The sequence below is a fragment of the Gossypium hirsutum genome, chromosome D12, assembly GCF_007990345.1.
Source record: "Gossypium hirsutum isolate 1008001.06 chromosome D12, Gossypium_hirsutum_v2.1, whole genome shotgun sequence".
Lineage (NCBI taxonomy): Eukaryota > Viridiplantae > Streptophyta > Magnoliopsida > Malvales > Malvaceae > Gossypium > Gossypium hirsutum.
This window is the reverse complement of record NC_053448.1, coordinates 56,024,737-56,035,989: the sequence shown is the minus strand read 5'-3', so window position 1 is coordinate 56,035,989 and position 11,253 is coordinate 56,024,737. Positions and strand designations below refer to the sequence as shown.

Here is an 11,253-nt window from a genome sequence, read left to right as displayed (position 1 = left end):
TTCCGGAACTTTTGTTTTCTGAAAGACCAAGTTTATTTTCTTTACAATAAAATACTTAAAAAAAAAAAGAAAAAAGAAAACCTTTCACCCCAATAACCAAATAAACTGGTTTTGTACCGGAGAAGAAATTTCAACATGCAAACCAAATTCATTGACAAACTGGCACTTCATTATCAAAGCAAAGGTCAATAGAAACAAAAGCCACTCTCTCAATTATTTGTAACAGAACACAACACATGTATCATATTATGGTTATTGTTAAGAAAACACACAAACGGAAGACATAAATGATAAAACCAAAGCTCTCTTGCTCATTCCGATATTTGGACTCCATCGATATATAATACCCCAAGAAATGCATTATTATTAAAAAGACCATCTCATCATTCCACGCTACCTTCTTTCCGGTGATCAAGTATCAGTAGGGTTGGCAAAAGAAACATGTCATTAGAATCCGCAGTCCACAGAACCCCAGCCTTTATATGCAGAGTGCCTTATTTGCCCAACATTCAGCCGCCGATTTCCAATTGTCACATTTGCCAACTTCTCCGCTACATCTGAAGCTCCAATGGCATTCCTATCCTTGTCGATGGATGTGGCAACTGGACCAATCATTATATTTTCATGTCAATAACATCCAGAATACCAAACAAGACAGTAACGCAAGAACATCTTTCCAGCTCAATTACATTCATCTTCAACAACCAAAATGCGTAAAGTTATTATATGGTCGACTTTAACCATATATAGAGTTCATTTTCCTTATTTTTAAAAGGGCTGTTAATATTCAAATACTAATAGTCATGTAGTCATAATATGATAGATATCTAGATACAATGAAAAAGCAACACCTCAATACATACATAGATATATAAATGCTTACATGGATTCTTTCTTCCTGGTGGTTGATACCTTGGTTGTTTGGCAAAGCTCTTCAAGGATTTATCATTCTTATTAAGATCCTTTAGGGTGGAACAGGAAAAAAAAAAAGAAAAAGACCATATTTAGAAGCATTGTACAAAAATCACTACAAGAGAAGCAGAACCACTGATACACATTAGATTACAATTACCTGATTAACCATCTCCAGCTTGCGTTGCACACCTGCATGTATCAACCATAAGTAGGGAATCCCATCATATAAGATCTTGTAGGAAATAAACAGCATTTGCAGTTGCAATTTGGACGAACAAAACAAAGGAATAACCATATACAGCTCCATAAAAATGCAATACTGACAATTTAGTTGCTAATACGATCACTAATCAGAAGACCAAATCCAACGTCATTACTGAACTACCCCAGAGCATTATTACACACTAAAATACATTACCTGTGCCCAAAGCTGCATTTGCCTTCAGAGTAGAATGATTGCCAGTGAGCTTTGCATTAGGTAGAAACCCAGAGAATCTCCTAGGTGATTGCTGTTCCCATGTTCCTTTCACCCCAACTATGCATGCAAATTAAATATTAGGAACAAACTAAACCAGATAACGAATTCCCTCAAAAAGAGTGAGCAAAATTGGTAAGAGCTTTGAACAAACCAGATGGAGGAGTTCCAGACACAGCTGCTTTGGGACGAAGAGAGGGCGGAACATAATAACAGCTCTGCACAACAAAGAGAAATTATGTCAGAAGAGCACTAGCAACAACATAATTGCCATTTTAACCTCATAAAAGAACACCCCAGAACAATATTAAGAACACCAAAATAACTATAAAAGACACACCACCTGAAAGAAAGGATGTCGAAGGGCGTCGGCAGCCGATGGCCTTTTGCAAGGATCCCATGAACAGAGAGACTAAAAACAAAAGCCAAGCAAAAGTCAATTTGAACAGTCCCATCAAGGATAATAAAAAGCAACAAAGAGCAGACTTGCACTTAACTGTAATAAGGTTGATTGCGTCATCACTTGCTGATGGTACCAACAAAGACAGATGCACACCAGGGAACTTAAATGTTCAATAACACAGATGAAAAAAAATCAGATTCTACTCTCTAGTAATATGACCACACTAACTTTACATTGGTAAAATAACTTCGAATTAAAGCTATGAAGCATGTAATCACAATTTAGAGGGAGTAAGACCTGTTGGAATTGGTAGTTTATAGATCTTGCAAGGTTAAGCCCGTCAGACCACGTATACTTAGTTGGAGTACCTAATACACTGCAGATTTTGTAGATTTCATCTGCTTCACTGCACACATAATGAAAGGTTAGCATCAATCCTGTGAACAACCGGCCAATTACCCCTAGTTGTAGAACAGACTAGTAAAGAAAAATAAACATCACCCATGTCTAAGATGGCATAATCTCGGGGGGAAAGTTCACAGCAAAAATAATAAATTAAAAGAACATACCTGGCACCAGGAAAAAGAGGACGTAAGGTGAACAACTCGGCCATTATAGCACCCATCGCCCACATATCTGTAAGCAAGGAGATAAAGGCATTAGAAGGCTGCTAGCATTTCCATACTAAGTGAATAAGAACCGATTACACAGAGAACTTGCCAACTTTTGAAGTATACAGGTATGATTGAAGAAGTATTTCAGGCGCACGATACCTAAACAAGTCAAAGTTTAGATAGTAGTAATAGAAAAAAACAGAAAATAGGGAAAACCAAATAAACCATCAAAAGTATCAAACTTACCAGCGTGTTGAGACATATTCTGTGTATGGAGGATGTGAACTGATTTCACGTGCAAGACCAAAATCAGCAATTTTGATTATGTCTCTAGAAACCAATAAATTCTCTAGAAAGAAAAGGGCAGTTAGTCGCACAATATATCTTTTGAGTAAATGTACAGAGAAAAAAACATTAGATTAAATTAAACAATACCTGGCTTTAGGTCACGATGAAAATATCCACACTGGTGCATGTATGCAAGACCTTGAAAGACTTGGAAGCACCAATTTCTGATTTCTACTTCTGAAAAATGCTTTTCTCTGTCTTTCATAAGCTGGTAAAGATTGCATTCCTGGGATAATTGCATGTTTTCAGAAAGATAGCTAAAGCTCCAAAGATCATAGAGCAAGTTATAACACAAATACAAGCAGTCACTTACCATATATTCAAACACAAAGTACAGAACGTTATTTTCCCTGATGACTTCCTTAAGCTTCACAATATTGGGATGATTCATTCTCCTCAGAGACTGTCAAAAGAGATAGATTATAATGCATATGAAAAGAAAAAAGGAGTAAAACCAGAACAAAGGGACTCATATTACCTTAACTTCTCTCAGATTCACACACTCTTCCCACGAGTAATATTTCTTCTTCATTTTCTTAATTGCAACCTTCAAAACAGATGATACATATTTGAAAAGGATATATCAGAGTCAACACATCAAAAGAAACGTGTTTTTACAATTTCAAATAAAGAAAATTGTGGGCATACTCACAACTTCACCAGACAGCTTATTAATAGCTCTCCACACACAACCAAATGTCCCGTCACCAACTTCCCTGAGTAACTTGTACCTAATACCATCCAAAAATTGATAAGCAAATCTTAACTTGTAGAAAATAACTAAACTGTCTAGCACATCACAGATAAAACAACATACCTCTCCATTCTTGCAGAACAAAAAGTAGCCCTTTCTTTATTCAAGAGATGTATAAGAAACAACGGTAGTCATATGAGATATATCTTCAGAAGAAGATTGCTTGTATTAGAAACTATAAAAACATAAATTGTGCTGCTGGTCAGCTAAATCCACCATTAATTTCCTCTGGCAAGATGCAAAAGCATAAAACCAGAAATTTTATTGTCGATGGGCTTCAGAGCTTTATTTGTTACTAAACCCACAGCTTCGAGCAGAGAACAGGTATCAATGGAAGGAACAGATGAACTCCACAAAACATACTGATAGGACACAACCAGAATGATGTGCTCTATCAAACAGGAATGATCCAAAGCTCAAGATACACTTTACTTGGTTCAAAAGCTTCATTGTAGTCAACTCATCTAGGATAAATAGAAACTGTTGCAGAAAGCTCAAAACACCAACATCTCATCACTGATCAGTGCCCATCAGGGGCAATAACAGAAAACTAACTTAGAACTACAACTGCTACAGCTTAGCATGCAACTTTAAACTGTCTATCGATAGAGTCAGACCTGTGATAACAGAAGAACAAGAAAAATATGATAGAGATCAGAAAAAGTTCAACCAGTTTAACAGATATCGGCGAACATGATTATGCAGATACATGGAGCACCTGAAAAGCAATTTCCCAAAATCCTCATCTGGATGTTGTATCATCAATTCACTGCAAATAAAATATTTAGATCCTACTATCTTATTTTTAATCGAACAGAGAAAACAGAATTGCTTACTTGCGGAAATGTGCTAAAAATCCAACACCTATCTCAGAAAAAACTAGCATTCCAGCTCCTGTGTTGTGTGTTAAAAGGAAACTGAGAACTAAGTGCAATTGACAAAGGAAACCAAAAGAAAATCTCCACGGGCAAGGAACCGCCAATCGAGTACTTCTTGGAAGAAAAACACTCGGAAAAGGTAGCAATTTGACCAGAAGCACACTTGTTCCATGTCTTGAAAAGGAAACTAAATCCCTCTAAATCCAAGTCAGGTACAAGCTGATATGAAGAAAAACATCAATCGAAACTTTGAGTTAAGATAGATCTAACATGGGCACATTGAATTTCTACAAGAAAATAAGAAAATAGTAACATAACTCATGAACAATACTTATACAAAGCTTACTGTTTCTCGCCAAAAAAAAGAGAGGATAGAAGTACAGTATTACTCAGAAAAGAGTAAACACTAATTCAAGAATACAATATGCAACAACGAACAAAAACTGAAATAACTTTCAGTCTAAGCGATATATCTACAAAAACTGGAATATTCAATCAACAAAATCCAACTAGCGTCGACTCGGCAGATCAGGATAAGTCAATGCCCAATTCGAGTTAAGAACAATTCATATTCTCTGATTATAGTAAACCAAGCAAGCAAGCAAGCAAGAATCCCCGTGAGACAAGCATCATAAAACATCAATAGCAACTAATTAATTTAGGAAAAGATGAACAAACCCCAAGATGTTATCTGATAAATCAAACACGGAAACCCTTATCGATGAAATCACTTAATTCAATACGAATCCCTCATTATGAAACAGGCGGAGAAAACAACGTATCTATATCCATAAATTGGAAAATAGATTGGATAAAAAGAATCCTAATAAACCCTAAACATGAAAAAGAAAAAAGAGAGAAAAAGAAAAGAAGGAAAAAGAAGAGAAGGTGTCAGATCTAAACCTGAAAAAGAAGCGGCAAAAACACCGTCGCCAAGGACGGGAGGAGGTGGAATCCAGAGCTTCGCTATTTCTCTCTCGCAAAAGTAGAATTTTTGGGTGTCTTTTTTGTTTGTTTGGAATTATTATGGAGCGAAATACGGAATGGCCTTTAATATTGTTATTGGCTCATCTTGTGCGTGTACCAAGAAAAAGCTTAATTACGTGGGTAATTTTTATTTTTATTGTTTGGAAATGGGTACGGTAGTCAATATTCCTCTACTTATTGTTGGCCCGTTCCTTCGCTCTCTCCGTTTCTTCTAGATTTCCTCCCGTCATTCTGATCATATTGATGGGCCCAAATCCAACTCCTATTGGTGATCAAAATACATTGTATATTTCTTTTTCTAAAGAAAATATCTTGTATATTAAAATAAATCTAAAAAAAGTAAATTTCGTGTTTAAAATTTTTTGAAATTTTAATCTCATCAATATGAATATTTTCTATCTTATTTTAAACGAGAATTTTTTAAAATGCAAATCTTTGCCACTATTTTGTTTAAATAAATAAGCTTTAGGTAAATTTAACAATTTGAATTTTATGAGTTAAAATAGTTGTAAAAAAATAATATAAAAAATGTAGTATGAATATCATTAAATTTATAAGTATATAGTGTAATTAAATAAGTTTTGAAAGTAGTGAGAGTAGACTTCTTATTTAAGCATTTGAATCAAGTTTAAATTTTGGGTTCGACAGGTAAAAAACAAATAAAATAAGATTATAATATTTAAAAAATAATTATTTTTAAATGAAATTTGAATAAAAATACTTTTAAAATTCTTTATAAATTTTGAAAACATTCTTTCTTTTTTTAAAAAAAATCAATCCCGAATACAAATATTCTTCTAGAATACCCTTTTTTTAATCATTAGAAAAATGAAAACAATGATGGAAAATCAATGGACCACTTAAAAGAAGAGGAAAAGGGAAATGTAGTTTAAGCTTGGGGGGTGCGTGGCAACATATTCAACCTCGCCTTGGGTTGCTGTTAAATGAATTGGCGCCACCTGTCCGACTAAGAATTCTAGGTGTAGCTGTAGACGTTACACGTCATTTACAAACTGACTGCCCCCTTTTTTTAATTGCAGAATACAACTGAGCAGTCAAAGCACCCGGAAACTAGGCGGCCATTGTAATTGCCATTTATGCTTAAATTTGAGTTCGGCAAACAGACAGTGCCCTCCGTCCCTACTTTGTTGGGCCTTCACTTAGTCCATAATCTTAATGGGCTGGGCCCATTTTTAAAGAATGCCTTTGGATTTAGGGTTTTGTCTAACAAAAAATGATTTAGAAAGCAGAAAGAGTTTTCATTACACTTGAAAAATCACAACTGGGAAGGAAGTGACAAAATAATAATATTTCCACAGCCATCCCAAACTGACAACATATAGAAAGAAAATAAGGCCCACAAAATATATATAGAAAAAAAAATTAAAAATCTGTGTATAGAATAGATAGATGCCTTACAAAGAATATATATCTATAAAATCAACTATTATTGGGGGGAGGCTAACCCTTCAATGGACGAATATGAATTTAGAGGCTCTTTGATTTCTATGGATATGCTTGTATCCGTATGCAACTTCCATCTTTTCAGCTCCAACGTTACGCTTGGAAGAACAATAATATTATATTATATAGTACTTTTTAACTTAACCAGGCAAGACATATATTGTCATCTTGAACTGCTGCTAGCGGAATACCAGAGCTTTTTCTGGCAAACTAATAACTTCTCCTTCGCTACACCATATTCGGTGTCTTCTCTATGGCAGCTCCACCTCAATCCCTTGGCAATGCTGGCTATTGCATCAATAAAATAGCTTGATTCCCGTATTAATGCGTACCCCTTGGGTCGCAGGATTCGGTCCATCTCCAACAGCACATACTTCATGTCACACCTGCCAAAACCAAACATGCAATTATGTTCACAACCCAGAACAAACAAAGAACATCAAATGGGAAATGCACCCAATATCTACCTGTGGCTCTCAGCTGTGAAGAGGCCGTCAAGGTGAAGGAGATCATATGTTCGAGGATATGTTGAAAATGCTTCACACCTGGAAAAGATGCAACAGATTAGACACCCATGAGAAACATCAAAAGAACAACATGACTAGGATTCAGATGCCATGTAAATGCATTTGAAATTACCAATCATGATAAGTTCCAATAAGGCCCCGATCGTAGACCAGAGGCAGTGTGTTGGCAGCGTAGGAAGACACCACATTCATGGTCCACAGGGGATCATCAATAACAGCTGCAGCAAAACCTCCATAAACTGTATTCATGTCCATAACATTCCTTATCTCATTGGTCCCAAGTGCAGGGAGTAACTTTTTGTAGTGCTTGGCTCGGACCTTCCACTTGCTGTCATCATGCTTTAAAGCACTGCTACTCCCACCGGGAACATTTGAGATGCGTTCAGGTGCGACTTGCAACCTCTCTGGCCACTTTGGCAGGGACTCTAAGGCTGACTTCTTAAGTTCTGGCTTTGGGACTACAACACACGGGCGGAGTGGAGTGTACCATGCTGAATCTGGTTCAAGACTATCATCACACTTGGCAGGTAAGACATCTGGCTCAGCAAGCTTATTGTAGCAACTACTATCTGAAGATTTCTGCCACACAGCAATATCGTCCTTCTTGGCATACATTTTAAAGCACATTGAAGTCAACAAGCCCTCCAACTTCTCATAATCTGATTTCTGCTCTTCCACAGTTGTATTCCATCCTCGCCAGCGGTTTTCGTAGTTTACAGGAGGTCCGGACAAGACCCAAAAACCACCAGGACGGAGTATGCGATGAACTTCAAGGAGATATATTCCACCTGAAGGCAAGAGCATCTATGTTTTAAAAACTACAAGAGTGAACAAAAGGGGCACTTATTTGATACAATATAAGCAAAGTAAAAGCATGCAGTGTCAACAATGATAAGTAACAAATTATAATGGAATCTCGTACTAGTTTGGCACAAGTTCATAGATAACGAGAAGATTATGTTATTTCATAAACAACAGTTAAAGCACAGCTGAGGATGCAAGCTATTTACCGAATTCAGTCCATGGGATAAGGCATCTTGAGCAATGAGCCATATCAAACGAATTTGAAGGGAAAGGAAGGCGCTGGGTAGAAATGACACCAAGAATTGCAGGTATTCCTCGTTCCAATGCAAACTGCACCTGAGCTTCATGATTATCTCTCGGCGCAAGAGAAACTGTCAAAATCCCACGATCTAATAGATCACCTCCCCAACTTGCAACCTGCAAATAAATTAGAAAAAGAGAAGGTTAAAATTTTGGAGAGAAATAGGAAGTGGGAAGCAAAGAGACAGACAATCAGTTGCTTCCATAAGTCAATTTAAACATCGGAAACAACAACTGCAACTCACCCCACAACCGGTATCAATAGCAGTTCGAACCGTGCCATCTCTCATTTCAGGGATCAAATCTTGCATCAAATCAACATATGCACCAACACCTCTAGGGAACATAGTACCACCACCAGGAAACAGGAATTTCTCTCCTTGTTTCCTCAGCCAGTTCTGATTAGATTTCTGCTTATTGATCCAATTATATGGCACATTCCTGGAAGTACATCAACATGTTATTATACCATGCGAACTAAAGACAAATAGATAGATAAATAATTTAACAAAGCAATTTGATCCTCTCAGTCATCAACCAGCTATAGTGTACCTGTACCAACATTCATCACGGCTCTTTGGCCATCTAATAGGTGGCTTATACCCATCAGGAGGTGGAACCAAGCATTGCTTCCTCTCCAACATCGGTGGACAGTGGCGTTCCAAGAAAGTAAGCCGATGCGAACCATACTTCCTCCACCTCTGCAGCAATAAACACAACTCATCAGCACAACAATTTAAGGTCAAGCAGCCTTAACTTCATTAAATGAACAGTCATGTATTATTACCCGGGGATCAGTGCATGGAGTGTAATCCTGGAAATCAGCGCTGCATTCCTGGAAAGCCATGGATTTGATTTGAAGGGGGTCCACTGCAGGTTCCTTAGGGGAAGAAGCAGTCTTGGAAACATACTGCACACTCTTTCCCTCTAGTCGACTTTTCTCAGAACAGAAGATTCCTCCAAGATAGAAAGAAAACCCACATAGAACGATAACAAGCAATGTTGCAGGGACAATCTTGAAAGGTTTTTCAGGTTGTGAATTATATTTTCCATCTTTATGCTTCATGATTTCAGAACTATTTAGTTACTGCAATACAAAAGCAACAATCAGTCAAAACAGAAAAGAAGAACTCAACTGAGAAACACAGTTTCTGAATTTTTTTCCCTCGGGTAGATGGGAGCAAGTGAATGGCTGTTGTTGAACAAAATTGGTGTGCAAAAAACTAAAAAAGAAAGCCCATCAATGTATAACATGAGGTGCACGTACTGATGGTTTAATTTTAAAATGAGATGTTAGCTTTCTAGGAGAGATCTGAGTGATGGATACAGAAAGCATCCATCAACCCGGAAGAGGACGGAAAGGGAAAGGAAAACCACGCACGCACCACCACACCAGGAATCAAATTTAATGTAGATCTTGCTAGCAATCCGGAGCCTAAAGACAAGACCTTTAAAGCTGTAAAACTCGAGAGATCTAATGCCAACTACTACCGACATATCTGCATGGTTACTTTGCCTTTATATCTTTCACATGATATAGGGACCCAACTTAGCATCATAACCACGGTCCCCATTCATTCTATATTTGATACACACACTCTCTCCCCCACTGAGTCAAAAAGGTAACAGAGAAACTACAGATTTGGCTTGCTACCCACAGCATGTAAAGGAAAAAAGGGAACCCAGACATGCTTTATAGTCATTTCCTTGACATGGAAGAAAAGGTTAAATCGAGGTCAGTGAAGGCCAACCGGATCTTTTTGTTTTTGTTGTTTATTTATCATCAACAATTAACCAATGAACAAAAATGCAAAAAGCACACAGTACCAAATGCCAATATGCCGTTTATGCACTAACTTGGAAGCAAAGTATGGAACTTTTTCTTTATTCAAAATTTAGAAACACCAAGAAAACTGGAAAAGAATAAAAAAAAAACAAAGGAAAGATTTCGTTGGACTAGTAATTTAGAAGGGAGAAGAACCACAGTTTGATGTATATAAGGAGAAACCAAGTCTTTCCCAAGTGATTAACTGAGAATAGGAAATTGATAGAGAGAGAGGAAGAAAGAAAAAAAAAAAAGAGGTCAGATCTGTTGAGGCAATGCCAGAGTTATACAGTAAAGAAAAACAAGAAAAAGAAAAGAAGGATTGTATTTGGAAATTGAGTGTACCTTGCCTCACTTCTCTACAATTACACGGTGCCTGTGACTGTCTGAGTTACAAAAAGGAAGAAGAAAAAAGAGGGGAGGTGTGTGTATAATTACGGTACAGGGGTTTGTATTAAAACGAATGGGAGGATAAGAAAAGAGATAAATGAGCTGCGAAAACATACAAGTAAACACAAACAAACGCAGAACAAGCTCAGGCTTTTAAATAAGGTGAAAGAGGTCCTTGGCCCTTTCTTTCTACCTGGCTGTCTAATCCCCCTCGTCTCCACTAATTTCTATTGCTTCTTTTTCTACTAATATGTTTAGGTTTATTTTATTATTAAAACTTTTTAAAACAAAGGGCATAAAAACTATATATATATATTCTTGACTTTTTTTTATTTACAAAATTGAGTGTTTTATATTATTTTTGTAAAAAAATATATAATAACGACGGTTACGAGCTCTTGAAATTGACCATTCTTACTTGATGACAACCTGTAGTTAATAGGTTTCATTAAACAAAAAATCTTATAAGTTACCATAAACAAAGATTTCCGTATTAAAATAAAAAAGATTTGACAAAATAAAATCAAGGTAATCAAAGATTACATAGAAACATTGAACAAAAGATAATC

At 36.6% G+C, this 11,253-nt stretch overlaps 2 protein-coding genes across 9 annotated transcripts; both read right to left on the bottom strand.

Moving 5' to 3' along the window:
- Positions 1–147: 147 nt before the first annotated feature.
- LOC107947372 (cyclin-dependent kinase F-4) lies at positions 148–5,556 on the bottom strand. Of its 3 annotated transcripts, none has more exons than XM_041107276.1 (19): positions 5,291–5,556; positions 4,346–4,606; positions 4,228–4,278; positions 3,573–4,126; positions 3,408–3,486; positions 3,234–3,302; positions 3,069–3,158; positions 2,843–2,981; positions 2,654–2,756; positions 2,514–2,566; positions 2,363–2,429; positions 2,091–2,199; positions 1,888–1,953; positions 1,734–1,802; positions 1,545–1,608; positions 1,334–1,450; positions 1,073–1,104; positions 884–962; positions 148–602 (listed from the first exon to the last, which is right to left on the bottom strand). In XM_041107276.1, exons 4-19 carry the CDS (start codon positions 3,578–3,580, stop codon positions 448–450), a joined length of 1,299 nt encoding a protein of 432 aa, XP_040963210.1. In that variant the 5' UTR covers positions 3,581–4,126; positions 4,228–4,278; positions 4,346–4,606; positions 5,291–5,556; the 3' UTR covers positions 148–447. The 3 variants fall into 3 exon arrangements, with proteins under 3 accessions (XP_040963210.1, XP_040963209.1, XP_016737508.1); XM_041107275.1 differs by having other exon boundaries at positions 3,573–3,989; positions 5,291–5,448; XM_016882019.2 differs by lacking the exon at positions 4,228–4,278 and having other exon boundaries at positions 5,291–5,448.
- A 1,056-nt stretch (positions 5,557–6,612) lies between these two features.
- Positions 6,613–11,253, bottom strand: LOC107947370 (probable methyltransferase PMT21). 6 transcript variants are annotated; one of them, XM_041107271.1, is made up of 9 exons: positions 10,640–10,812; positions 10,451–10,499; positions 9,257–9,556; positions 9,022–9,170; positions 8,715–8,910; positions 8,376–8,586; positions 7,478–8,153; positions 7,306–7,383; positions 6,613–7,224 (listed from the first exon to the last, which is right to left on the bottom strand). In XM_041107271.1, exons 3-9 carry the CDS (start codon positions 9,533–9,535, stop codon positions 7,002–7,004), a joined length of 1,812 nt encoding a protein of 603 aa, XP_040963205.1. In that variant the 5' UTR covers positions 9,536–9,556; positions 10,451–10,499; positions 10,640–10,812; the 3' UTR covers positions 6,613–7,001. The 6 variants fall into 6 exon arrangements, with proteins under 6 accessions (XP_040963205.1, XP_040963206.1, XP_016737506.1 ...); XM_041107272.1 differs by having other exon boundaries at positions 10,454–10,499; XM_016882017.2 differs by lacking the exon at positions 10,451–10,499 and having other exon boundaries at positions 10,640–11,253.